The sequence below is a fragment of the Branchiostoma lanceolatum genome, chromosome 9 (genome assembly GCF_035083965.1).
Source record: "Branchiostoma lanceolatum isolate klBraLanc5 chromosome 9, klBraLanc5.hap2, whole genome shotgun sequence".
Classification (NCBI taxonomy): domain Eukaryota; kingdom Metazoa; phylum Chordata; class Leptocardii; order Amphioxiformes; family Branchiostomatidae; genus Branchiostoma; species Branchiostoma lanceolatum.
In genome coordinates, this window is record NC_089730.1 from 13648103 (window position 1) to 13676063 (window position 27961).

A 27961-nucleotide genomic window follows, 5' to 3' on the forward strand; every position below is an offset into this window, starting at 1 on the left:
TGATTTTGTAATAATGTAACGTTACTATAAGGCCACAGGAAGAATAGCCTTTTAAATACATACTATTACCTAATTGTGGATCCAAAGAAAGTTGAAGGCCCAATATCACAGTGGGGTTCAAGCGCCACCAACTGAAACTGTCTCCTGGCGAGTAGAACAGTCTCCTGACTCCCGAGATTCGAACCCGGGCCGCCAGCTGTAGAAACGGGGTATTGTCTTATTTTCTTAAGTAGATAAAGATGAAGGTCGTATCAAAACATGGACTAGATTTTTACCTCCGTATATGACACAATATCATGTTTTGTACATAAGAGCAGCAATGACCTTTTTATACATTGGGAAGAAGAGGAGAAGCGCAGCAGGAGGAAGAACCGCACCGTCACGGCACCAACCCCAGAGTCATCCTTCCCCTGCAGCCGCTGTGGCCGAGTCTGCAGATCCCGAGTGGGACTCATTAGCCGCCAGAGGGCATGTACCAGAAGTGGACTCCCCTGAAATCTTCGCTAGCGAAGTCAAGCCAATGAATGTCATTGAGAGCAGTGCGAATGAAAGGATAGTGTGTTGGAATTTAGGTCACTTTTCCGGTTTAAATCGGAGTTGCAGAGGTCATTGTATACACGTAAATACTACTTTTTGTTCACTTGCTTTTCGCGTAGCTTTTGTAAAACGTTAGCAATGCTACTTATGCGTCCATAATGAGTTTATGGACCGTGTCGTCTGGAGGGAGAGACTTGCCTTGGTCCGGGGAAGCCGCCCGACATGATGAGGATGATGAATGAGCTTAATTGATTCCGACCTACCGGTCGGCGTTCTTTGCATCAGCGACAGGTAAGGTAAGGTTTTGCAATCTTCAGACAGGACATTCAGCAGGAGGTCCCGTGTTTGAGGAGGTTCACAGATCAGTGTCGAAGAGTGGCTATGCCCAAGGACATTTTGTATAATATTCTTGCGAGGACGTTAAAGAGCGTGTTTTGACGGAATCGAAGCCGTTGCTAAGACCCCCAGAGTTCCTGGTGAACTAATTATCAGGTGCCTGGGGGCTGTACATATTGCTGTCTGCAGTGAATACCTGTGTCCAAGATTGACGAAAAAGGCGGCGCCAGTAGTAGACGCAAGATCGCCCCAAGACCAGGACGCCTCTATATCTGCCCTAAGGTCCAAGAAGCTTGGAAGAAGAATTCAACGCTTTATCGTTATCCTAGTCGTCTTCGCTACGATTCATTTCTTTCTACAGAGGTCACCAAGGTACTTCTTACCTTTGCCATTACCCATAGATATATACAAAGGGTAGTTTGAAACTACATGTACCCCAATTAAGATACGATCACATTTCTCGTACGATTTACTGGGAGGATATGGCAAAACCGACTGTCGACAACGGCAACTTTTTTCCGACACAAGACGACTGTGTTGTGTAACCTACGACCACGACCATCCAAAGAACCATGTTGCCGTACTAGTAAATGCCGTTCGACAAGGTCTTAAGTGAAGAAACACGCTGGTGTTGGGGAAGAAGTGGTCAAAAACTACACCTCCATTTTTCATGTCCGAGTAATAAGTTGCTAGCAGTTACAGCTAAGTATAAGCATTGGCAGAACCAAGGATGTCAAAGTTCTAATATCAGAAAATTTCCAAACATATAACGTCAGTGCCTGGAACTGATGACTGCGGGTTCGAGATTTTTGTCTAGCTAGCCTGCATATCTGTGTTGATTTACTCATATCTATCCATATACATGTACATCCATGTACAGGTTAATTCATTTGTATCCACATGACAGTTTGCATGTATAGATGTAACGTTAGTAGACCCGAGACTGGACTGCCAAAGAAGACTGTTTCTATGTAGAGATGTAACGTTAATGAATGAATGAAAGACCTTTATTGGGCATTCATATCCCGAGGGGCTAGGTACAGGTCGTCTAACTCAACACATGGAACATACAAGGACATAAATACAAACAATACAAGCTGTAAACATTTAGAGTAGACAAACGTGTTATTAAACTTAGCTAGTCCAGTAGAGTCGACTTCTTCTCGCTTCATTACCTTCGCGACGAAGTTTCGTCGACGAAGGTTATTCGTTGATGCTTGTCTGTGTGTCTGTTAGTGAACAGAATAAGTCGAGAACGCCTGGATGGTTTGTTGTCGTATTTGGTGTGTCGGTGTGTATGTGGGAAATCTCAAGATGATTAGATTTTGGGCGAAGTGTTTTGCATAATTAACGAGAAAAGTGTAAAAATGTGTTATATTGTATGCTGAAGTATGTGTACGTGTTGGCTGTGTTGTTTCAAGGCGTCATGGATAGGGGTAGGGGTCCTGAGGGGTCATGTTGAAGGCAGGAAACGTCAGTTACTCGGACAAATTGGCTGTCAGCCAGCTGTAGGCATTGGTAAGGCAGTCTCCAAGCAGACCTATGGGTTGGCAATAGCAGGGGCAGGTTTTGCTTCAGACTTTGAAAGGGAATTACTCAAGAAGGGCTCGGTGGATGGTCATAAATTTTTGTAAGTACATAGCTTGAGTGCTGATGTACATGATTAGATACTTATTATGCAAATCAGTATCTAATTTGCATAATTAATGAGGAAAGTTTATACACCCATCAATTTCCATGATACTGGACTCTCAAACATGTGACATATGTAACTGAGGAAGAGAGAAATATTAATAGATATCAGCTTTGCAAATGAGAACCTCATTGACATAATTAATGAGAAAAACTATAACTCGAGATGGTCTTGATGGATGGTCATGATTTTTGGTATGTAGATAGCTTACGTGATGCTTTGTATGATTGGATGATAATTATGCAAATCAAATTCTAACTCGCATAATTAATGAGGCAATTTTAAAAATCTGCTGTGTTCCATGATATGACTATTCAAATATGTGACATTTGTAACTAAGGAAGAGAGGAATGTTGATAGATAGGAAATATGCAAATGTGGGCCTAATTAGCAAAATTAATGAGAAACTACTATAATTCCATACTAGTAAATGACGGCAATTTCATACTTGTGGCATTAGGAAGTTGTGTGAATGTGAACACCATTGAATCAAATTATGCTGATAAGGAGGGAGCTTATTTGTATAATTGATGATAAATGTTAGTATAACCTTCTTTGTTAAGCTCATAGTCATAACAAGGAGGTTTGGACAGCTTATGTTATTTGGGTGAAGAGGATCAACTGGTATGATTGATGATTGATGAAAAACACTCCTAATACGTCAGTCATAAAGGTCAAAATCATTTGGCGAAGGTATGAGGTCGTGGAACTCTTGTTGTACATGTGTTAATGTATGAACAGACAATATTTCTTATACAAGGATTATCCAGGCGTAATAACAATATGAATTTGTCTGTTGCATTTAGATGTTCGAAATATGGGAATTTTTCTTTGATAAGGTTAAAAAGTACACTTCTTTCGCTATCGTATAAAATACAATCTAGGACGAAATGTTGCACATCTTCTACTTGATTTAAATTGCAATGTTGACAAAGTCTATGTTAATAGACTTTACGAAAGTCGCTGTACTTTTGTTGTGTCAATTAAGATTTCACTTTGTCACCACCTTTCCAACGTCCCACTAGCCTGGAGGTACAGACAAAGGTAATGCCGCCTGTTCCACGCCACATCCCAGCAATCCATCGCAGAGACACCAGTATTCAGTCCCGCAACAGAACACCGCGTCCCACAACGGTGTCCACACCTGCTTCTGTAGCATCGAACTCTTCCTGGACATTCAGTGCTGAAGAGTTAAGAAAGTTCAGGTCAGTCCTAACCGTACACTAGGCATACCGCCGTTCGAGCTACATGTATTTTTGTGGGTGGTCAACCGGTTCAATTACTTTCCTTTCAACTAATGTCGAATCAATTCAATCTTTATTGAACAAACTCGCAGACATACTGACTCGGAATTCTGGTGTTCTGACAATATCTCACGGTAAGCTTATACATTAACAAAAGTCGACAAATAAGCTAAAATCTGTGATAGATATCACTAAAATATTTCAACATTCATTAACAATCACGTCACATTATCATTATTCAATACATAAGTCTGTGTCGTAATATCTAGCATGGGCAGTAATATGATTTCGAAAACACGAAAGGTGTCCAGATACATGTACATGTAATTATAGAGATTTTTTTCCCATTACATCAACCATAATGATTTTGTTTCAGAAATATAACAGCGAAACTACATCCAGACGTGCGGCTTCAGACACACAAGTTGGGAATCTGGCCGGTGATCTGTCCAAAGAAAGGAAGAAGAAAACAAAAATCTTGCAAGCCTCCGCCGTTCAAGTATAACGTTAGCGATCACACAACATGCGCCGTTGTAGGCAATGGAGGCATCCTACTGGAAAGCCACTGTGGCGCTGAAATAGATTCCAAAGACTACGTCATACGAATGAACCTTCCGGCCATCAGGGGATTCGAAAGAGACGTTGGGCGAAGGACTAACCTGACAGTTTTAAACGTTAGCACACCCAATCGGATAAGAAACTCATCTCTTTTGGAAAACAGGACTGAGGATGTATACGAGAGTCGTCTAAGAGACATCAATGGCACATTTCTAATTGCTAGTGCAAGAGAGCATGCTGCACTGGAGACGGCAATGCAGCAGTATCAAAATCAGTTTTCTTTCGTTTTGCTGACCAGTAGACGAAGTTTTAAAGTATCCCGTCATATTCACAGGTAAATTAGAATGTTACACATGCCTTGTTCTTTTAATTGCCCTTATTTGTCTCCTGTAAGATTTTTTGTAGTTGTTGTAGTAGTAGTATCCAGAATCGGTTGGAAACACATTTGGGGAAAATTTGCTAAGACGTTTAGAAAACAAACACTGGAAATTAGTACTGGAAATAAGTACTTGCAACAGCCAATACGGACCTTTTCGTGTTTTAGTGGAGTTTATATCGCAATGCAAACCTGTAATAACACATTTATTCCTGACCCAACAAATCACAGTCATGGATCTCAGCACCATTATTATTCTCTTTATCAATGTTGTTGCAGTACTCTAGTGTTATTGCAAGTGTAGATACGTGTGTTAATAGGTTTAGCAATGCAATGTGTTTGCTATAATTTCGACTCCAGGAAGATTACTGAAGTATGTATCATCGCATGTGCTGCCAATAATGGCAATATTTTAAATAAACAAAATTAAGGAAATATGTGGTGATTCTAACCCAACAATTTTCTTTTTTTTCTCCTTTTTTTAAAATCAGAGCCGCGCCGGGGGTACATTCAGCACCGGAAGGCGGTACCCCGGGCCTGCCTTCTACGGGCCTGGCCGCCGTCCTCACCGCCACCGCGCTCTGCGACCATCTCTTCCTGTACGGCTTCTTCCCTTTTCAGCAGGACGAGAACAAGAGACCCTTACCGTACCACTACTACCCGGGCGATTCTATAGAGCCGATTATTCAGGCAGAAAATCACTACATGGATAAGGAATACCAGTTCACCAACGGGGGGTCTTAAAGCTACATGTTGGAAAATGTGAAGCGTGAGACCTACACAATTATGATAGCAATGCAACTACTTGGACGCAATGGTGTAAAGGCGGGGCATCTACTTTTTTTAGAATATACATCATCAAATATTTCATTGCCGAGGTCCTTCCCAATATGAAAAAGAATCGCACCCGAATACATCCTTGTGGAGACCCAAGCATTTGTCACTTTTTCCTACACTGCCCTTACTACACCCAATATAGCGGCTAGCAATTTTATCAATTCGAGCTAACAACACGAGTTGTCGGTAAGCAATTCTTAAATCTTATTTCATGTCCAACATTTTTTTGACAAACGCTTTCATACTTACTACTTTCTGAACATTACCTATCAGTTTCTGGACTGGAACACCTTTTTTTCATTGTACAGTATATCATCATTCTCTAGATTTGTAAAATTTGCTTTGCTTTTTACGTATTGTCCTTTGCTCTGGCGGCGACATGAAAATAGTCAACGCCTTGAGGGTGTCTCCACCATGTATTGTTAATAAATGTTGCAATAAAAGAATATGAAAACGGGACACTGTCTTCTTTTTTTTCTTTATCTAGACTAAGGTGTAGCTCTCACCAACGTATACATGCATGTAACGCTATAACAAATCTTATACTTTTTGACAACTCCTTATATAACACAGTAGCCCACGGTACAATGTGTACGTTGAAGTGGTGCTTCTAGAGATTAATAGGAATCAAAGTTAGTCTGGTGTGTCGGAGCAAGGAGGTTTTATATAGAACTAATATAAAACCTCCTTGGTCGGAGCAAGGAGTCTATATAACCTCCTTGGTCGGAGGCGGGTCGCTCTTCCAGTTTAAAACTTAATTGCACAGGCTATTGTCTACATGTAAATACTGCTGACCCCATTTCTTCACTTGTCTTGTTTTGTTTTGTTGGGGCTTTTTCGCAGTCATGTAATGTGTAGCTGTGTAATATAATGCATCACAATGTCGGGGGGTCCACTGACTCGACTCTATTGGTAACGTTAACGTTTAGTGGAGGCAGTCCTACGGGTAGGAGGTCCCGTGTTTGATGAGCGCGACACCTCAGGCACATCAAAAACACTGAAATCTTATTGATAGTGAGACCAGGGGTGTACCCCAATGTGCTATGGCTCATCAAACCAGACAGTCCACTGCGTGCGTAACTTGTACATAACACCGTCAACTCTGTACATAATGATATGCCATCATAGTTTACCAGTCATGCGCTTGAAAACAAACATACAAACAAAATCAGTTTTGTCTTTCTCCTGAGTGTGACCAGCTGCACCTGTTCAGACCCGAGTTACTGTACTGCGCAGGTGCAGATAATGCTCGTCCCATCTTGAAAGTGGAAGAGCGGCTATGTTGCGACGCTTCAGTAGTTATAGATCACCTCATCTAAGTCAACATGTTGGACCAGGATACCTTTATCAGTTTGCAAACAGTGATGACACGATGAATTTGTTTGTCCGATAATTTTCTGGAGGGAAATCGTAGTGATTAGTCATTTTCAACGGCATGCCATCGAAGAGACCTTGCCGAGACCCCCAGAGTTCCTTGTTAATTGTCCAGTCCCTGGGGACGGTACATATAATTGTCTGTTGAAGACTTGCGTCCGAGATTGACGAAAATGGCGTCGGATCCGGATGTAGGCACAAGATCACCCCAAGACCAGGACACCTCTGCCGTAAGGTCCAAGAAGCTTGGAAGAAGACTCCAACGGTTTATCGCTATCCTAGTCTTCTTCGCTTCCATTCATTTCCTTCTACAGAGGTCGCCAAGGTATGTTTATGTTTCTTTTACTTTGCCACTTACCTGCGATATCCAGATCTTTCGCTTTCTTTCGATTAATGTCACGATGTTGTACGGTTTATGTCTAACCGACTGTGGACACGCGGACCTACCACAATCTTCTCTGTTAAAGGACGACTGAATTTTGTGCGGCACATCTACACACACATCACGCACACACACCACACATGCACACATACGACTGTAAATCTCGTTCGACAGGGTCTTACGTGAAGAAACTTTGGTGCAAATGGTCTGCGGTCAAAAGCCATACTATTCTGGGCCGACAAACAGGCAACTAACTTAAAGGCGTTCTCGTCCTTTTGGAAAATACTTTTTCTTCTTTTTTTTCTTCAACGGTCACCACGTAATTACAATACCCGGAGGTCACTTCAAGTGGGTGAAGGCCTCTCCGGGGTTTCTTAGAACACGGGGCCCCAGCGCCCGATGGAAGGGATGTGCTTATAAATAATAGAAAGTTGCTGGTAACTACAACTGTGCATTGGCAATTGCGCAAAACAATGGACGTTGAAGTTTTGATTTGAAAACTTGAAATCCCCAACACTCTGGAACCCATGGCCACGGTTATTAAAGGCAGGCTAAACTAAAAATTGAAAAGTCTACCATGCTTGGCTAAATGATATACTTGTACCCCAAAGTTAAGTCCTCACTTGTTTTACATAAATCAGCGATAGTTCAGGGTTCTCCCGTCATTTGTAACTTGGGCAGTTCTGACGGCTACTCGCCTGATGATTGAATTAATCAATTGTAAGGTCACAATATGTGACGTCAGGTCTCGGCATTTCCAAACCAAAGTAAATAGGGCATTTCGATCTGGCTTCCCTGAGGATGGATTTAGAGGAATTTTCCGATGAATTCGAGGGAATCCACCAGATAGTGAGCTATGAATTCGAAAAATTCCTCCAAATCCGTCCTCATGAAAGCCATATTCAAAATCCTTGTTCACACTGAATGGGAAATGCCGAGACCTGACGTCACATATTGTGACCTTACAATTGGTTAATTCAATTATCAGGCGAGTAGCCGTCAGAACGGCCCAAGTTACAAATGACGGAAGAGCTGGAGAGCCCTGAACTATGGCGGACTTATGTAAAACAAGTGAGGACTTGACTTTGGGGTATATTCATCAAAGTACATTAGACTTTTCAATTTAAAGTTTAGCCTCCCTTTAAGTTCAACAGGTTCATTCTTTTCTACAAAGTCTGCATATCTAACCAAGTTCTCCAACCTCCCGCTAGACTGGAGGTACATACAAGGGTTATGCAGCCTGTTCCACGCTACATCCCAGTGATCCACCGCAAAGACGCCAGTGTCCAGTCTGGCAGTAGGACGACACGTCCGCCAACGGTCTCTACGCCACCGCCTGCTCCACGCCACATCCCAGTGATCCATCGCAATGACACCAGTATTCAGCCCCGCAGTAGAACGACACGTCCGGCAACGGTCTCCTCTCCTGCCTCCGTGGTATCATCAAACTCGTCATGGACATTCAATGCTGAAGAGTTAACAAAAATCAGGTCAGTCATAACTGTCCGCTTCACATGATCCCACAAACCACAATTCGAACTACTAGTACATGTATTCATGTGGGTGGTCAACTGGTTCTTTCGATTCCTTTCACTTCATGTCTAGTACGTGCAGCATTATCACTTCGGAAAACTAAAGTAGTGGTTTGGCCCATAACTCGGAAATTCTGTCCACGATTAAGTGCACATTTATACTGATCCTTTATCTGATGGTGACGAGAACATGAAAGGTGTAAACGTGTCCAAGTACCTGTATTCACACAGTGATTGTTTGTGATAATTGTCTAATTTGACGCTAAATGATACATAAATACATATTCATAGCCTTTGTTACCATAAAACACGGTCTATTGGTCAGTCGGTCAGTTAGTAAAGAGTGTAAACCAAGAGGCTGTTGATATATTTTGTATGAAATAAGCCTTGCCCTAAGGAATAGATAGAGCAAATTTGTGACAAATCTACACCGACTTTCAGATCCAAGAATTACTAGTATACCGTAAGAATTCAAAACGATTGCAAAATAGGAGTTGCACTGTCCCCTGTCGACTATTTTGAAAAATGCATCTAGATATTTTCTGTCAATGTGGCTTCCATAATGTAATTTCTATTTCATGATGTATTTCAAACAAGTTTTTGAAAGGATTTTCGAGCAGGAGTTTTTCTAATGTAATAACAACATTGTTCTTCTCTTGCTTCTGCGTTTTGACTGATTTAGGGCAAGCTAAAGTTTGCGTTTAGTTTTACCGTTCTGCTGCGTTTTTAATGCTTTAGTGTAAACTTTTTCCACAGAATTTTATCTATCATCGTACTGCATATTGGTTTTTCGACAACTTTTGTAAGGTGCAGAATATTCTTAACATATGATTTCACGTCCACACGGAATAACCGAATATTTGTTACCGTTTCAGAAATGCTACCTCAGTACTACATCCCGACGTGCGGCTTCAGACAAACAAGTTGGGAACCTGGTCGGTGACTTGTCCAAGGAAAGGAAGAAGACGTCGAACATCTTGCAATCCACCGCCGTTCACGTATAACGTTGGTAATCACACAACATGTGCCGTTGTAGGCAATGGAGGCATCCTATTGGGTAGCCACTGCGGCGCTGAAATAGATTCCAAGGACTACGTCATACGGATGGACCTTCCGGCCATCGGGGGATTCGAAAGAGACGTTGGGCGAAGGACCAACATGACAATTTTGAACATTAGCACACCCCAGCGGATAAAAGATTCATCTAGATTAAAGAACAGGACTCAGGATGTATACGAGAGTCGTCTGAGAGACATCAATGGTACAGTTCTAGTCGCAGGTAGAAGAGAACATCTTGCTTTGAAGACGGCAATGAAGAAGTATCATAATCAATTTTCCTTCGTTTTGCTGACCTGCAAAGACAGTTTTAAAACGGCCCCTCTACTTCACAGGTAAGTTAGAATGTTGCGTTTTCGTCCGTGTTTATATCTTTATTCGCCTTTATTTGTCTCACGTTAAGTGCCCTTGGTGTACTAGTAGCCAGGATCGGTTGAAAACACATTTCGCGCAAATCCGGTCATCAAAGATGTCAAATTACGAACATCAATTCAGTATAACACATCAATTCTTGACACACAAATTACAGCCATTTGCAATATAAGAAACTTTGCAATGATTCTAACCCAACATATTTTTTCTGCCTTTTGCTAAGATCAGGATCGCGTCGGAGGTAGCGCCGAAAACCCGCACTCCGGGTCCTCCCTCCACCGGCCAGGCCACCGTTCTCACCGCCACCGCGTTCTGTGACCAGCTCTACCTGTACGGCTTCTTTCCATTTCAGCAGGACGAGAACAAGAGACCCGTACCTTATCACTACTACCCGGACGATTCTATTGAGCCGATCATTCAGTCCAGAAGACACCGCATGGATAAGGAATACCAGTTCTACAAATATCTTCAACAACGGGGGGTTTTGAAGCTACATGTTGGGAAATGTCACAAACAGTGAAGTGTGAGCTATACAGAAGTTTTTTTTATCTTATTTATCTCTAATTTACTTTTTGACGACGCTCGACGATAAAAGACAGGGACAATGTGTGCACTGCACTCAAATACTGTTACTTTTTTAATAATGATTAAACAGATGTTGTATTAGCAATGACACTTTTTGTACACCATGGTATTAAATGCGGTTTCAAACAAATATTAGCAAATTTCGAATTGTCTGTGGTTTTAATTTCAGTATCATTTCATAGGTTTTACAATCTTTATTGACACAACAAAAGTACAGCGACTCTCGTAAAGTCTACTTAATCTATACATACATACATACATGCATACATACATACATACATACATACATACATACATACATACATACATACATGCCAACAAACAAAGTTCATACTAATGAGTTTGTTTACATACAATCATATGGAATAGGGCAACATATTGAAGTTTAGCGTGTCGTATACTTGTACATTACTTGTTCTTATGTCCAAACATTCTTTGATGTACATACCTATTTGAACACAGTAAGGATTATCCCCTCTCAGTATGTAATCAAATCTATCAAGAGAATGGAGCGTATTGAATTCACTTGAACAAGTGGAAATAAAGCTTAGAGCGTCTATCCTCATATCTTGAACAGTTCATGATAAAGTGACGTTCGTCTTCAATTTACATGTATCTGCAATAATAGTGTAAGTCGCTAAAAGTCTCTTTTTGCCGGTAAGAGAGTAAAAAGCTAGCTGTCTCCTCTTGATAAGAGATTTAATCTTGGGAGTAACCCATTCTTTGTCAGTCGTGTGTTTAACAACAGATTTGATTGGAAAATGAAGGTCAATTCTAGTTTGGAGAGTTTGGTAGAAAATATTAAACTTTTGTCCACGAGTGGGAGGAAATCCACTGTCCGAAAGAGCGAACCGCAGAGTCTTTAAAAGGGCGGAATTGTGACCTTGTGTATATTGTGTTGCAATTACGCTTTAGGCGTTGACGTCATGACTGACACGTTAGGGGGCAGCCATGTTCGTCATGACTCGGATTCTAGGATTTTGGTGAGGTCATGCGAGGCTATGAGAGAACTGTTCGTCGACAAGGATCTACCTTTTGAGTCACAAGACAGCCGGCCGATTCTGTACAACACATCCAGGGCTGTCTCAAGAATACCAACCGATCGTGAAACCATCGCATGACGAATGCGACATAGGTCTTAGGCAGCCCTGGTATTTCTGCATTGTTATATCTACCATATTCGGCATATTCTTATATTTCTTGCTACGACTGTTGTTGTCTGGCTGTAACTAGGCACACAATGTTGCTTTTAAAACCTGAAGTATACATTATACATGTTTGCACCAGGTTGTGAACCGACCTTCAAATTATCTCCTTTAGATTTGTTCACTGGTCCGGATTTAACGGAACAAAAGGTAGAAAATTACCTCTCAGGTGAATGGGCGATAGCTTTTCAACCAGCAACCTTAAGTGCAAAACGGCGAGGAATGTTGAACTGCTGAACAAGAATTACTTTGTATAAAATTGTATTTTTCACATTCAAGGCAGCTTGGAGCTAGCAAGTGCCGAAGGTAGCTCGGCCTTAAACCGGTGTTTGATAACATACGTTTTGCTCGTAAAATGGTACGTACTTATATTCAACGCCCCGGTCGAACCAGAGTCTTCTTTACATTGATTTCGTAAACAAACGTCGAAAGGACTGACAAAGATGGCGACGAAACTAGACGATACATCACCTGAAAACCAGGATACCACTGCCCTGCCGAGAAACAGGGGTCCAGGAAGACGCGTCATAATCATGATCGTCGTCTTTGCTGTCTCCACAACGGTTCATTTCCTTCTAAACACGTTTTTAAGGTAAGAAGGAAGTTATCACGATTGCACAAACACAATGGATCATAACACAGTGATACGGAAGTACTAGTAGATATGTGTTATTTAGACTCACGTTTGATGATAACATATAAAGTGACATGGAAGCCAGTAGATAGGAATTATTTACACTCAAGTTTAAAGCACCCTGATCACACGTACCATGGAATGAATTAAGGGGCCAATGTTGCAGGTAGAACAACGGGAAACAAAGGTCACAGTGTGGCTATTCTAACCTCACGTGCGAGGTTTTCTTCAAACGTTTCCATCGCTGAAACCAAGGCAAACCTGTGCTAATGTATAAACCACGCGTACATAAGGATCACCTCGCAATTGTGATGACTTTTCGATTATCACTCAAATTTACTTCCCCATTGACGCAAGCATTAAGAATACCATATTAACGGTGTCATATTGAATAGTAGAATAATGTAGAAGTTCATGCCCGTGGGCTAATTACAAATACATGGTAAAAACATAGGGAAAAACATATATGCGTCAGTAAACAGTGTCTGACTTTGTTGTAACAATAGGCTACTGGTACTAAATACTGGTACAAATCTAAACTAGCTGGATTTGACGTCTTTTTTGTATAGAATAGGAAGACTAGACAGATTCACGTATATGTCAAGTAATGGTGTATATGAAATAAAGGAAAATGGTTGCAAAGAGTCCGAGCCAACTACGTCTTGGGTAATTTGTTTTTACTCTTTTGATTTTGTCTCTTCCATTTTCTGTCAACGTTCTTTTGGAAGTTTTCTCTCATTATTCTCGTTTGATATATGCATGTATACTATCATAGTGTAGAGATGACAACACCGGTGCCACGGTACAAGCTGCACAGGAACGTGACTGTACGTGTCAGTCAACCTGCCGTAACATCTCGTAACCCGGTCCTAGCGCCTGTCTCTGTTTCACCCCACCCCACTTGGACCTTCAATGACAAGGCGTTGCAAGAAATAAGGTCAGTGACACTTTTTTTTCAGACAGGTAATTTGATTTCATCTAGCACACAAATGTCTCCAAAGAGATGCCTACGTTTATCTACTTTGAAGCGAGCAGCCCTATATTTACAGTTTTCATAATGTTCTCTAAACCAACGTCATAGGAGAGTTTTTGTCACAGTTCTGTTGGTTTCTATGCATTTCTCACCAAGCCGACCTTCTCTGTTTAAAAGACTTCACAATGACTTGTATTTTTGTAACCATGCCAACAAATTCACGGTGTACATACAAGAACACATCGGAAGATTCTGCCAGAGTTACTAAAGTATGATAACAATAATCTCCTCATCTTTCTTGGTAAGCGACGAGTTGCTCTGAAATGTAAAATGAAACCACTACCATCTTTTGCTTGATATCTCACAGAAAATCTGCAGCAAGACTACACCCTGATATATTCCTCAACAGAAGCACGATGGTAAATTGGAAGGAAAAGCCTTCACTGACCTGCAATGTTACAGCAAAAACCAGAAATAACCAAACGTGCCATTCACAACACAACATTGGTCACTACCGCACATGTGCCGTAGTGGGCAACGGCGGCATACTCCTGCGAAGCCAGTGCGGTCCTTTCATTGATTCTAAAGACTACGTCATACGGATAGACCTTCCAGCAGTGAAAGGATTCGAAAGAGACGTTGGACGAAGGACAAATATGACAGTTTTGAACATGAGCACACCAAAGCGAGTGGAAGAATCTTTACAAATGAAAAACCGAAGTCAGGATGTATACGAAAGTCGTCTACAAAACATCAACGGCACAGTTATAGTGGCAGATAGACTGTCAGTGGGTAAACTGACGAGGGCTTTCCGGAAGTACAGACAGTCCTTCGTCTTGTTATTCAGCTCAGAGAGGCTGAAGAGAGGATCTGGAATTCGAAAGTAATCATCAACTTTCTTTCACGCTGATCGATAGCTCCTCTGTTTTAATCTCTCTCTCTCTCTCTCTCTCTCTCTCTCTCTCTCTCTCTCTCTCTCTCTCTCTCTCTCTCTACATTTAACGCTATGATTGAAAGTTTATTGCAAGTTCTTGCCCGGAGACTAATTGCAAGTACATGTAACTCGAAAAAGGACGGACATGTACATATGATAGATTAGGTGCTTTTAGGGCAATGTATTCACGTTATACGAGTATGTACTAGTGAAAAAAGATGCTAATGCTATGTCATCCTTGCACGACATGCATACGACCACAGGGAAAGCTAAAATATCAAGCTAATTGTGGATCCAATGCAAATGAAGTCAATATCAATGTTAAAGTAATAGTTCATGTTGAGACTTAACCTCTTGTATCCGTTTTTTTAGTGTAATGTCTGGGGTAACCGGGAAACGCGCTCTCGGAAGTCCCTCCACGGGCCTCCTTACCGTCCTCATGGCCAGCACGTTCTGTGACCAGCTCTATCTGTACGGCTTCTTCCCATTTCAGCGGGATGAGAAGAAGAGACCCGTACCTTACCACTACTACCCGGACGATTACGTCAAGCCCATCCTCCAGGCTGGAAAACACCACATGAGCAACGAGTACAACATGTACAGACAGCTACAGAAACGAGGTGTTCTGAAGCTGCATGTTGGGAAATGTGTAAAATAGTGAAAAGTCAATACTACAACTCCCTCGTTACATACAAGCACTAGGGAACTGAAACAGGATGACTCTCAGGCTAGCTTCTGCAGGCGTCCATGGTTATGTTGCACCGCTAAGCAATCCACACCCCTTAAAACATTGTAAAAGGAAAAATTTTATTCATTGGTAAACAGACAGACGAAACACACCGTTTCATTTGCAATATAGCGCCTTGTCACACGCACATTCCACTTGTTTGTTCATTTTTGTGATCTTCATTCATGTAAACTACATCAGGGATATTGATAGAGAATTACATGTAATAAAGTGTATGTAACAAATCTGGTTTCGTTTGTATTCATGTGCGGTAGTTCTCATATATAGCTTCCTGGATCAGTGATTTCACTAATTTCTTGAATCACTGTGATTTCACTAATTTCTCTCTTATGTCAAGTCAATTTAAACGCTCAAATTGTCGAGCTTATAAGTTAAATACATTTGTACATGGAATTCAAAATTGTCCACGGTGTTTGTGTGTGTACTATGTGTTTCTTCGTGTGTGCATGTACATATCAAAATTGTAATCTCCGCTCTTTTTCAGCAAACATTAATTGTACATTCATAAAACAGCCCCTTTATTGTACGTATAATACATATGACATTACAACGTAAGCATATTCATTGTACTGTAATACAGCTTCCCAGAAGAATACTTATCAGCTTATACTTATCAGTACTTTCCATTTGTTCACAAATTCAGCTTTACAAATTGTTTCATTGCTGCATCCATGTAGCGTTCCATTGTCATACAAAAATGATAGCATCATACATAAAATGTAGAAAAGTGTAAAATCTTGCTAAGCTTATATATATATCATTTCAATCTATGAAAGATATTTCAAAAAGGCATACAACAGTGTTCATGGCATTTGAAACAGACTTAGGAACTAGATGGTTTTAGATGGAACTTGTAGTCTGACAATGATGTCATCATACATATTGCAAAAACATGAAATTCGTCTGATGTGTGGCAATCTTAAGATGCAAGAGGTTTAGTTTAGAACAGTGTAAAGATGTACTTGGTTATGTTAGCAGCTTAAAACATTCAAAAGTGACCTTCAGACTATGAAACATTGTACAGCAATTACCTACCAATTTTTAACAACGTTTTAGCAAGTTCAAAAGCTCTTTTGACATAAGCATTGAACAGAATATCCCACTCTAGATCTGCATTCATAATTTTGTTTTCGTTAGCAGCTTTTATAATCTACTTTCAATGCAAAGACAGCAGTGACATACAGATCTTTTTTTTTCCAATCAATGACCACCATAAAATTCAAAACACTATTTCACTCATTTCCGCTTCCATCAACCTCATTTCTAATTCCTAAAAAGAAGACAACATTCAATTATCAAACTTTATCTTCTGACATCCAAGTACATTGTTTGTACATCATGTGTCATATTTCACTCCCCATCCCTAAACATTTCCCTTTTTGTCTTCACCTGACTTAACCTTAGTGTGGCGTAGCAGACATGTAGGAAAAATGAGCCCAAACCACACATCTGCTTTGAGATTTTGTATCCCAGAGCATCCTAACCAACCCTTTGTCTAAAACAAAACCAACTTGCCACAGGTATTCTTCCTATACAACAAAGTCTACATGAACCTTTATGAAAAACCAATTCAGAGATTGTCCCCATTTTGAGTAACTTTGCTTGAAAAGACACTCATCATTCAAGAACTACAAAAGCCTTAAACTGTAAAGAAGGACTTTGTCTGAAACACTCCAGTGGGAGTCCAGGGGACTGGAGCTCTTACATGTATAGTGTCTGCCATGGGAGCTACATTGAAGTATTACATCCGTTTAAACATATTAGTCAGTGACTTTCGCATGTTCAACTGGTCTCACACCAACATCAAACCTACTTTAGTGGCGGTTCTGATGAAAACAGATTAAGGAGAAACTGCTTGCTATAACAAATGATTCAAATGACAATAAGTCAATCTTTTGTCTACAGAAATTCAACAAATAAAGCTGAAGAGCAGCAGATTATAAAAGGCTTTGCACTTTTTACAGATAATGTCATCATAAAGTACCATTTAGTTCCTGAAAGCCCAAGTTGGCATATTTTAATTTTGAGTGCCTCGGTACAGTCTCATGCATTTAATGTAGTCACATGCACAACAGAAGTAAATGTGGGTATACAAAATTTGCTGTCAGCCAGTGTAAAAACTTGGACTATGAGGAAAATTCATACCAATGTCAACTTTTGGAAAATTCTAACATTCCTTACTAGCTAAAAACCTTTGGAGATCTAGATCTATTCTTACTACTGAATGCTGAGTGATAAAGGTGTAAAATGCTGCAGCTATCTAAGGCCACACCAGCCCATTTCTTTGGTGTACAGACACCTCTAAGTAATCATTAGCAAGAGGAGACAATGAACACAGAAAATCTTGAATCCTACCATATTCACCACCCCAAACTGCGTGCATAACCAATGGTCACTTTTGCTACAGTCTCTGTCTTTTAATATTAATATTTCACATCAGCAATGTTTTCTACAAATGTGACAACCAAGAAATCAGAGTGGTGTGGCTTGTAATTAGCATGTGATTTATACCTACACCTATTCATTCTAACCGTAGCTAGTATGTTGAGCATTGTTGTATATCTCAAGCATGATGATTTTGGATTGATGAACAAATTCTACCATACACTACATGACGTTGCAACATCCAAAATCGTCCATGCTGAACTCGGACTCGTCCGGCGGCGGTGGCAGCAGGTCTGGCGACGGTTCTTCGTACACGCCGTCGATGTAGATCCTGAAGGCCGTGAGGAAGTAGGAGCCGTGGTCAGTGCGGTGGTACGTTAGGGTCGTCTCGGCGCCCTCGTCAGAGATCCTCCCATAGTGCATCCGTATGGAAATAGTCTCCGCACTCACAATGTTGACACCTAGAAATGGAGATCATAAATTGTAACTATGCTGTAACTTTATTTCAGATGTGCAGCACCTAGATGTCATGACATTGAAAAATCACATTGCCTAGGTCTGAGGGGAAAATCTAAACCTTGGTACACACTTTCAGGAGTAAGGTTCAAGTTTTCCTCCAAGCACTCTGTCTTCATCTTGACCTCTAGATCATGCTAAATCTTTAGTTGAATATGTCTGAGAGTCAAAAAAATAACTTGGTGCAGCCTCATCATTGCATGAGCATTTGTGAATACAGTCAAACCTGTCTATAGCGGTCACTCAAGGGACTGGCCAAAACTGGCCGCTAAGAACAGGTGGCCGCTATGGAGAAAATGTCGATTAATTGACCTCGAGTGACACATGTTTTCAGTACCCACTGAGATACATTTATTCACCGTACAGTACACATGTAAACAGGTAAGGCACATTTTAGAAGTTCGATTGTTGTTCTTTTACTCCTAGTTAGTTAAGAACAAAATACATGTTGCTCAGTTGTCACTTACTGTTCGTTTTCGACCGTTTTCAAACATAAAATCGTGGCGACAATTTTCCTCAGTCTCTTGTTGTGGCTTGTGTTGATCAGCATCTACCATTATGCTAATAGGGTACTCAGAAGAAGGTCGCTCTTTTGAGGGCTTTTTGTCTTTTCAGAAAATTGCAACAGCCCAAATTTTACATCATAGTAGTATTATCCACATTCATTTTGAAGCTTTTGGGTTAGTAATTATCCTCAGTGATACTTTGCAGCAAAATAAATGTAGTATATTATACCTCCGTATGAGTGGTGTCTTCCGTTGACCTTTATGCTGCTACCTATGTTTGTATCAGCGCCATTTTGAAAATTGCGCGAAACACGTTTTGAGCACAATTTGAATGAATTCCCGGTGAAAACGGAAATTGGGCCGGCATTCAAACATTTCACGAACTTACCGCATCAGGTACATGTGTGGGTTGTATTTTCCAAAAGGCTGCCGTAATATTTGTCCAGTCGAAATGCACAGAAGTTGTCAATTTTACCACGATGAACAAACGCAAGCCATGTGAAGAAAACTATACTTGACTTCGCGTCAAACCATGGATTTTCTAACAAAGATAAAACATTCTGGTTTTCTTTATTATGATCCTATCCAGTTGAGGCCGCATAAATTTGATAACTGCGTGAAAAAATGAAGATTTTGAACCCGGCGTGCGGTGGCGATGCGGCTTCTACCGGCGCGCCGTGACCGTTATCGGCAGTGTTACTGTACTCGCGGGACCGAAAATCGTCTGGCCGCGACCGCGTTGAACAGGTGGCCGCTATAGCCTAATTCTTAATGCTTATGTCAATGGGAAAAATCCAAGGGACCGACAAAAAGTGACCACTATGGGCAGGTGGCCGCTATGCAAAGGTGACCGCTAATACAGGTTTGACTGTACACAATTTGCAAAATCTTGACATCAAACAGCAATGTGCCATATCTAACTTGTGAGCACAGAATGCAAATTCAGTATCTAGTTAGTAACTATAACCATGCAACATCAGAAAAATACAAGAACCAAAATCATATCCAAAAGTATTGTTTCACATCCAACATGTCAGTACAAAGATTAAAACGACTAAATACAAGATGGAAGAAGCCCAGAAGGCGGTTCAGCACCAAGGGCAGGACACTGATAAGGCTGGTAAACATATAAGCCATATATATGTATACTACTGTAACAGTGCGTATGAAAGAATTTACAGAAACATGGTGAGGGAATCACAACACTGCATTATAAACTGTGTCTGAACAAATAAAGAAGTGAATAGATTTATATTTTTACGGCCTTAGAACCAAAATACAATACAAAATATTGCCAGCTCCTCCCTGATTTTTGTCTGCAAAGTTTGATCAAACAGAGAGAAACCTACCGGTAAGACTGAGCCAGACTTGCGCCCGTTTAATGGTGTCCCTCAAACTCTCGTACTGCGGGATGCCCCAGCTGCCGCCGCGACAAATAATGGCGGGAACAAAGGTCTTCACGCTGAGCACCATGGGAAGGGGCGGGGGCAAATCGAGGCTGCCCCGTAGCCTGCCGTAGACCAGCCTGATGATGCGTATAAAGGCGGTGGTGTGTTTGCCGTGTTCGATGTGAGAAGCACGCTGAGAATCTATCGTTACTGCTCCTAGAAAGAGAATTGCACAATTGAGCTAATAAATGAATGTTCTGGAATTTTCGGCAAATGCAAATAACAGAATCAAATTCAAAAGGTAACATTTGAAATTCATTTATGGTCACTTATGAAGTAAAGTTAATGAGGTATACTACACAAAAACGTCCTGTGCATAAAGATTCCAGGTATTGTAGAATTTATTTGTTGTCAATGACCTGACTCAGGGCATGAATAAAAGCAAGTTGTTACCTGTAAACTTTGACCTATGAACTTTGACATCAAATGACTGTATGTTGATGAGCCTGACTGTGCGAAGGTGACTTTCAGCCCAGGAGCGAGCCTTGGTCATGACGGAGGAGAAGTTCTCAAACTGGGGGTTACTGAAGATTCCCTGAGGAGGAGAGATCATCTCAGGTACAAAATCTGCTACACCTGAGGAAAAAAAGGCACTGTCATTTTTAAAACAAAAAGTTGCGGTCTCCTCTTCAGTAGAACTCATATATATATATCTGTGTGGGAACAGCCCTAAATTTTCTGACACCCCTATATTCCGAGACCCCCATGTTCTGACATCAAAATGTTCTAAACCCTTTTGTTACAGCACCCCATGTTAGCATTAGGGGGTCTAAGAACATTGTAGTGTTGGAACATAGAAGTGTCAAAATGTAGGGGCGGGTGTAACCAACTATGAGATACATACTAAAATGAGGTGTGAAAAACTAATAGATAGGAACTACTGAGTATTCCCTCAAAGGTTTATAGAGAGTTTAGAGCTCTTGGGATATAAACAAAAGATTTACACAGCCAATGCTCTACGAAAAATTCAGTGAGCTTCTTTGACAACAATGACAATAGCCTATGACCAATCAACGGCACAACTTTTCATTGACCCTCCTACCTACGTAAATGAACTCTCAGAAACAGTAGCATGGAGTACAATAGCTCCCTTCCCCAGACCTACCTATTTCTTCAGGCACAGGAGGGCCCAGTAGATAGAAGACCCTGATAACAAAGAGGTACATTGTTGTTGTCTCCCCGCTCTGTGTCCAACAGGACCTGTCGGGGTCAACGCCCTGGTGCGTCCATGTCCCGTGGTACTTCATGTCCCGGGTCTCCAAGTTCAGGATGCGACCTTGAAGATTGAGAAACAATTAAGCTGTGTGTTGCTAAAAAGGAGTGAAGTGTTGTTTCTAGAATGTCAGTCTGTGTGTTCCTGCAATTCCCAACATAGATGTAGTGTACACAAGTCACAATGTACATGTAGGTTTGCCATGAATCCTCAATGATGCAATTTTGTATTTTATATGTATCCGAAAAAATCTCTTCAACGATTTTTGGAACATCTGGGCCTTAAGCTTCTCCCTGCTGCCTAACTCTGTAACCAGTAGAAAATGATGTGCCAAACAGCTTCTTCAGTGTGCTAAAGGTTAAGAATCTTAGAAATCTCCTACCACAGTCCTAACCTTAAAAGACAGTGGATTTTGTTGTATAAATGTTGGCAGCTACAAATGAAAAAACTACAGAGTTGAAGGTTGTAACTGTGGGGGTTTAACCTTACCAGGGATGGGTGTTTCTTTCAGAAGTCCATTCAACCTGTTGATGGTCTGTCCAAAGGGTTCAAAGTCAGGGAACTGGAACACCCCTCCAGTGTTGGTAGAGCCCGGCACCACATTCAGGTAACCAATCTACAAGGGGAGTAACAGTTTAAAGAAGGATAGATTTGAAAACATTCCTTAGAATGCCCATACCCGACGGGTACTTTCATTCAATACGAGCATATCACTTGCATCAAACTCCCAATTTCCTGACTATATCTGACCATCTTTATCAACTTTTCAACATTTACAACATGAAATTTATTCAAAAGGACTTATAATCGCAGGTTAGTGAAAAACACATTGACGGATGGCATTTCAGCACCAAGGTTGATTAAAGAAGGTTACAATTGAAAACAAAAGGCAAATCAGCACCAAGGACAGGGCACTCATTATAGACAGACTGGTGAGGATAAAGGCCACAAATACTAGAGTGTGTGTGAGAGGAATCTATACAGACATGAGGAAGAACAAACAGGTACTGTTATGAAACAGATGAAAGCAGTGAGTCCAAGAACAAAATAATTGCATTGATGCGGCCTTAGAATCAGCAATGCAAACAATTGCATATCAAAGGCCATGCACAGTTGTGTTCTTGCATCTTTCCAAAGCCCAGGTTATGCGTGAAATATCTATAAACAAGAAGGAAGGGACGTGATACAATGTTTCTAACAGACAAACATTTTAATATTTTTGGACATTCTTTTTTTTCTATGGATGCCTTTAATTGCATCTAGGTGTGGAAAAAAATTGTGTGAGGCAACAGGGCCACAAAATGTCTGAGAAATGTGCCCATTTTGCATAAAAAGAAGTATGGTACATGCATAACACCATGAATTTTCTTCTCAAAAAAGTATTTTAGAAAGTTAGAAACTCATTCATTCATTTTGCCACCAATTGCGTCATTTGCCGACCATTACAACACAATGTTGTGAGCAGAACTGACGTCTAAGGTAAGGTGAGTCATTTTTCCGACATCCAGAACAAATAATGTTAATGTGTTTGCGGTAGTTTTGAGTTCATATTTGAAAAAATGGTAGTGCTACAATTACACAATGAACATTTCTACAGTGAAGTTTGGCGGGAATGCTGAGATGTAAAAAGGTGAGAGATGTAGGTTAGGTGACAGCCCACTGACCTGTTGAGGTAAAGTACCGGGAGGAAGGTCAAGCCTTGGCCCATACCACACCCTACAGAACACACCCACCACCGTTAGACCAACAGGGAAAGCTTCTGTAGGCCACACCAATCCAATTCATTGGTTCTCAGATTTAAAGAAATAAAGACTAGAGCTTCAACATGAAAACATTCTGAGAAGGAAAGTATAATACCTAATGGTACAGAAAATTTCAGGGAATGAATACTAGTCAGATTCAGGTATTTCTCCAAGCCCATCTGTTTTCCTCTTGGAGAACCAAGGATATGAACTAATGTGGCCTTAGCAGTACCTATCTATCAAAATGCACTTAGAAGTTAGAGCCATTTAATTTCTCTTTTAAAAATGGGGAAGAAGAGAACCGAAACATTTGTCAGAAAAAAGAAGAAAACACTTTTTAGATTATTTTCTTCGTTTCTGTCAGTGGCTAATTACAAAGCTTATTGAATTTGAATGAAAAACATATAAAACTTGATAATATGTATTTCATTTATGATAACAAGAGCAAGAGATTTCATTTTCAGTTTTTGGTGACTGCATGCTTTATTCACTGTAGGATAAAATAAGTTTAAATGGAATATGTACAAAAGAATAATGTTGCAAGACAGATAAAGTTCAGAAGAAAGCACTCATAGAATGCACACAACAAAAACATGTGACGAGAATAGGCACAAACAAAGAACAGAGCAACACAAGTTAAAGATTCAAAAGTACTTGGATTTCTTAGATCATTGAAAAAGCAAAAAGAACATCATGAAAACATATATAGTTGCAATAGTTCCTTGGCAAAACAGATTCACTCTCACTTGATAAGCCTGAAAACAACTCAATAAATAAACCTCATTGGCTATCTCTTTTGACAGCAGAACAAACAAAAACATAATGGATGCGCAATGAGAAAAATTAGTTAAATCCTTAGTTTTCTTTTCTTTTTGTTATCCTGAAAAGACACAATGAAATAATAATTGTTCTCCAGACCTGTTCTTACCTTAATCCCCGAACAAAGAAGCTGCGTGCCTTGCCGTATTCATAGTATGTTGCCAGGTCAGTGTTTACCTGAAACAGTGTCATCAACACCAGAGTTTTCATGCTGTAAAAATCAACTAGAGTCACTCGGAGATCATGCATGGAGGTTAAACATTAGGTCATGTGTATTTTAAAGAGCCAGTTTCTTTTTTTCCTGATTGCAAAGCTTTGAACAAAATCAATCATTTGTTACCTCTGTCAATCAGGGTACTGCATTTCCAGTGTGGGTGTGCAGGCCTCTAAGTTTAAGGATTGTTAAGGGACAGTTTCAAACCATACTGCTGTAAAAACCCAAAGGGGCGAGTACGCCGCTCCCGGGATTCAAACTCACGCCAATCCCGATCCGCACGGCTTGGGAATTCAACGCGCTTAACCACTAGGCTAAAAGGTCTGGACCAGTTAGACTGGTCAGTTAGTGGAGGTTGATCCCCAACTGTAACACTGCCCTCAGAGTTTGTGTTGTTCAAGCATGGTCTCATAAGATAATCTGATAGTCCATCTGTAGATGAACATAAATTGGAGCAACAAGAAAAACATAGCCTCCTTGTTGCAGGGTCAGTAACAAGCACGTTTACCTTACTTCCCTTCGCGCGTACTTCCAGGCTTTCGCAAGACTTCACGTCCACCTCCGGGTTCTCTAGAAGCCACTGATTGGCCAGCTCAATGCAGCCGCTGCACAGAAAACAAGGCAATCAGAGATGGCAGACTTCACCCCCTTCTATATCATGGAAATCACTTTAATAAAGCTAAAGGAAAATATAGCCGTTGGGGGAAAATAGAGTAGGTCACGGCACTTAATTTTAATGGTGGGAACAAACATCACTGTCTCATATATTAGTGATCAAATATTTGCAATGATGAAATTTTAGCTGTTGACGAGTGACCGTCTATTCAGGCTAAAATGAAGTTACAGTTAACAAATCAAGAATTACAGTAATTACTCAGTGCTGCTGTTCTTGTCTTCTTTGGGACCATCAGCCCTTATACTGTTTGAAACATGTTGTTTTATCACCTTACTGATTGCAAAAATCAATTTGGAAATTTCTTCTCCTTTACTTCAGGTGGATTTCAGAATGATATTGCATCGATTAAGTATGTTATGAAACACAGGCAGACAGAGAGACATTCACATACAGATACATGCAGTCATAACAACAAAGGACAAACATTGCTGTAACCTTGACTGGATTGTCTTCGATTTTATCATTCTAGCAGAGGAAGATTTTATTAAGAGATTAAGGGTGTTGACAGATGGTCCCTGGTCAAACCAGGAAAGTCCTACATCAAATATTCGTAGCCATGTCAAGTTCCCCTTTCAGGAAAACAATATCAACAATTATGAGCAAATATTTTCACAGGGGGGGGGGTTGGCCAGATGTAATGGAGAATGGATGTATGTGTATGAAGTAAATTAAATTACAACTAGATATGTGCCAATCGTTACATTGTTCCCATCAGAAAATACATTTAAAAATGTCAGTTGTAAATTTGTTTAAGTTTGTTGCATCAAAATGTTATAGCGCATAGATTATCAACACACGCACAATATCTACTAATATCATTTGTGTGTATGTGGGGGGGGAGAGATTACTATTGAGATATTACTTTGAATTTTGACATAGTTGCAAAATCCCCAGAACATACATTCTGAAGGTTTCATCACTATTGTCATTGAAGTATAGAAAAATTAGCTAGCATGTTGAAAGGCTGGATTCCTGTCACAAAAAATCTACCGCAACATTACCTTTCTTCTTTGCTCTCAATTATCAGATATATTTTACCCATTACACTAAGATTGTGTGGCCTGTAACAGGCATAAATCCAACAGTTGTCAGCTCAGTTATACCTTTCAAGAATGAAGCCTCAGGCTGCATTTGTGTGTTCATCACACCTAGGGGGATCTTTAATCAACGATAACAAAAGCTAATTAGATGGTATCATACTGTCAAACCAGCGTCGTTGTCTTGAATACGCAAAGACATTTAATCTTTTCAAACAACTTGAAAGTTGATATTAAGTACATATATTATCATTTCATAAAATATTTTTGTATGCAAGGTTAAACACAGAGGCCATAGAAGGAGAATAAAGACTGAGATCATCCTACATTCTTGACAATTGTGTCATCTCGCCTGACCTGATAATTTCATACGTTGAGACGTCCATTCTTTACCAAACAATAGAGCTGTCAGGATGAAACCAGTCTGACAGCTGCAATGATTTACACCACGTTTGTGTAAGGAGGCATGCAGACATCAACCTATTCAAGGACTGCCTATATCAAAAGATATACAGGGAGGAGTTAGCCTCTATCACAGGCTCTTAGGTGGCTGTTATGATTCATTGCCAACAATCCATGGCCAAGAATCTTGAGAGCCAGTTGTTTTATAAAAAAAAACACCTTCCTTCCTTGCACAACTTTTACATTACATAGATAGAAATTGAATGTAATGGTTTTTTTTCAATACATACACCGAATCAACCTCTATGTAATCTTTTATGTTATCAAACTCGTTCAAAAGTATAGAAGCCCCCCCTCTGATAATGGATTGTACTATCATGCATTAGTTAATTGCATAACACAATAAAGCATTATCATCATAACATTTCTGAAGCTAAGAACTGTCTTATTTTTTATCACTTGATAAATGCATACCATATTCATTTTGCACACAGTAAAATTATTATTATCTTAGTGTTTTATATCAAATGAACATTCAAATGTTATATTCATTTGTGCTACACAATTATCATGATATTATATTTCTGAAGTTAACAAATGTTTCCTAATTTATTCAATAAAAATAATCTTTATTTTTCAAACAGAAGTACTTATTTTGTGACTTCTAAACGTTGTTGTTATTTTACCCTACTAATGTCGCAACAACATCTATGTTGAAAACACCACTGCCCTGACCCACCCAGGGTCAAATGACTCGCATTTCTTCATGTGGGAAGGCCAGGGTTAGGATACAATTTCACACATAAACGCAACCAATATACCACAACAGCGCCATGATATTATTACGGGACAATTTCTGCCTTGCCTAGTTTACTTTCCCCTTGACTATAGTACTCGATGTTTAATGCATTAAGACATGGAGTGCTCGGGTCATTGGTATCGGACAATGCGATGTATTTGGCCGTTGAGCCAAAACCACTTTCTCTTCCACTGCATATTGCTGGCACATCTTCCACAGAAAGGAATGACCACGTAAAGAACATCAAACACAACACGCACTCACACTCAAAATACGACCTAAACTGGAACCTAACCATTTTCAATCATCAGATATTAACCCAACATAAAGGAATAATTTAATTGGCATCATCTGATTTACTTCTTGTGGGTTAATGTGATCATTTATGTGATCATCAATGGAAGAAGCAGCGGTAAGTCGTCAAGGTCATACCTCCCGTTAAGCGATGACAACACGATCAAAACATGGTCGTTCGACTTACTCGAATCGGTCGTACTTGGGGTGAGACAGGAACCCGCCCTCGTCCAGACAGACGGGCATGAAGTCCATGTGCTTCAGCTTGAAGTGGTCCCCCAGCCCAGGGGGGCCGGGGTACGGGGGAGGGGGTTGGGAGGAGGGGGACCCCTCCGTGTCCGCCGCCCCATCGGCATCGGTGGCCGCCATCTTGGGATCTCCCAGCATACGTCATCTGCTAGCGGCTCAACCCCGCGAAAATTGAAAATTCCAAAATTGCAGCGCACTGATACTACGTCTGTACCACTAGCACTATCACGAAGGTCAGAAAGAAGCACATAAACTCTAACACACGCGCGCACTCACACATTTATA

General features: G+C 40.5%; 4 protein-coding genes across 5 annotated transcripts; 3 read left to right on the forward strand and 1 right to left on the reverse strand.

Moving 5' to 3' along the window:
* Positions 1–596: 596 nt before the first annotated feature.
* LOC136442219 (alpha-2,8-sialyltransferase 8B-like) lies at positions 597–6035 on the forward strand. Its single transcript, XM_066438972.1, has 4 exons — positions 597–1245; positions 3592–3771; positions 4187–4702; positions 5236–6035. Exons 2-4 carry the CDS (start codon positions 3614–3616, stop codon positions 5486–5488), a joined length of 927 nt encoding a protein of 308 aa, XP_066295069.1. The 5' UTR covers positions 597–1245; positions 3592–3613; the 3' UTR covers positions 5489–6035.
* Positions 6036–6505: 470 nt separating this feature from the next.
* On the forward strand, positions 6506–11022 carry LOC136441362 (CMP-N-acetylneuraminate-poly-alpha-2,8-sialyltransferase-like). The gene is made up of 4 exons (XM_066437618.1): positions 6506–7280; positions 8549–8827; positions 9745–10260; positions 10526–11022. The coding sequence occupies exons 1-4, from the start codon at positions 7129–7131 to the stop codon at positions 10815–10817; spliced, it is 1239 nt and encodes a 412-aa protein (XP_066293715.1). The 5' UTR covers positions 6506–7128; the 3' UTR covers positions 10818–11022.
* A 116-nt stretch (positions 11023–11138) lies between these two features.
* On the forward strand, positions 11139–16547 carry LOC136441363 (alpha-2,8-sialyltransferase 8B-like). Its single transcript, XM_066437619.1, has 4 exons — positions 11139–12679; positions 13497–13658; positions 14062–14577; positions 15001–16547. Exons 1-4 carry the CDS (start codon positions 12531–12533, stop codon positions 15284–15286), a joined length of 1113 nt encoding a protein of 370 aa, XP_066293716.1. The 5' UTR covers positions 11139–12530; the 3' UTR covers positions 15287–16547.
* Positions 15878–27824, reverse strand: LOC136441361 (uncharacterized). 2 transcript variants are annotated; one of them, XM_066437615.1, is made up of 9 exons: positions 27615–27824; positions 24728–24824; positions 24115–24182; positions 23109–23160; positions 21934–22060; positions 21337–21507; positions 20625–20807; positions 20133–20387; positions 15878–18222 (listed from the first exon to the last, which is right to left on the reverse strand). In XM_066437615.1, exons 1-9 carry the CDS (start codon positions 27812–27814, stop codon positions 17984–17986), a joined length of 1392 nt encoding a protein of 463 aa, XP_066293712.1. In that variant the 5' UTR covers positions 27815–27824; the 3' UTR covers positions 15878–17983. The 2 variants fall into 2 exon arrangements, with proteins under 2 accessions (XP_066293712.1, XP_066293714.1); XM_066437617.1 differs by lacking the exons at positions 23109–23160; positions 24115–24182.
* Positions 27825–27961: the final 137 nt, after the last annotated feature.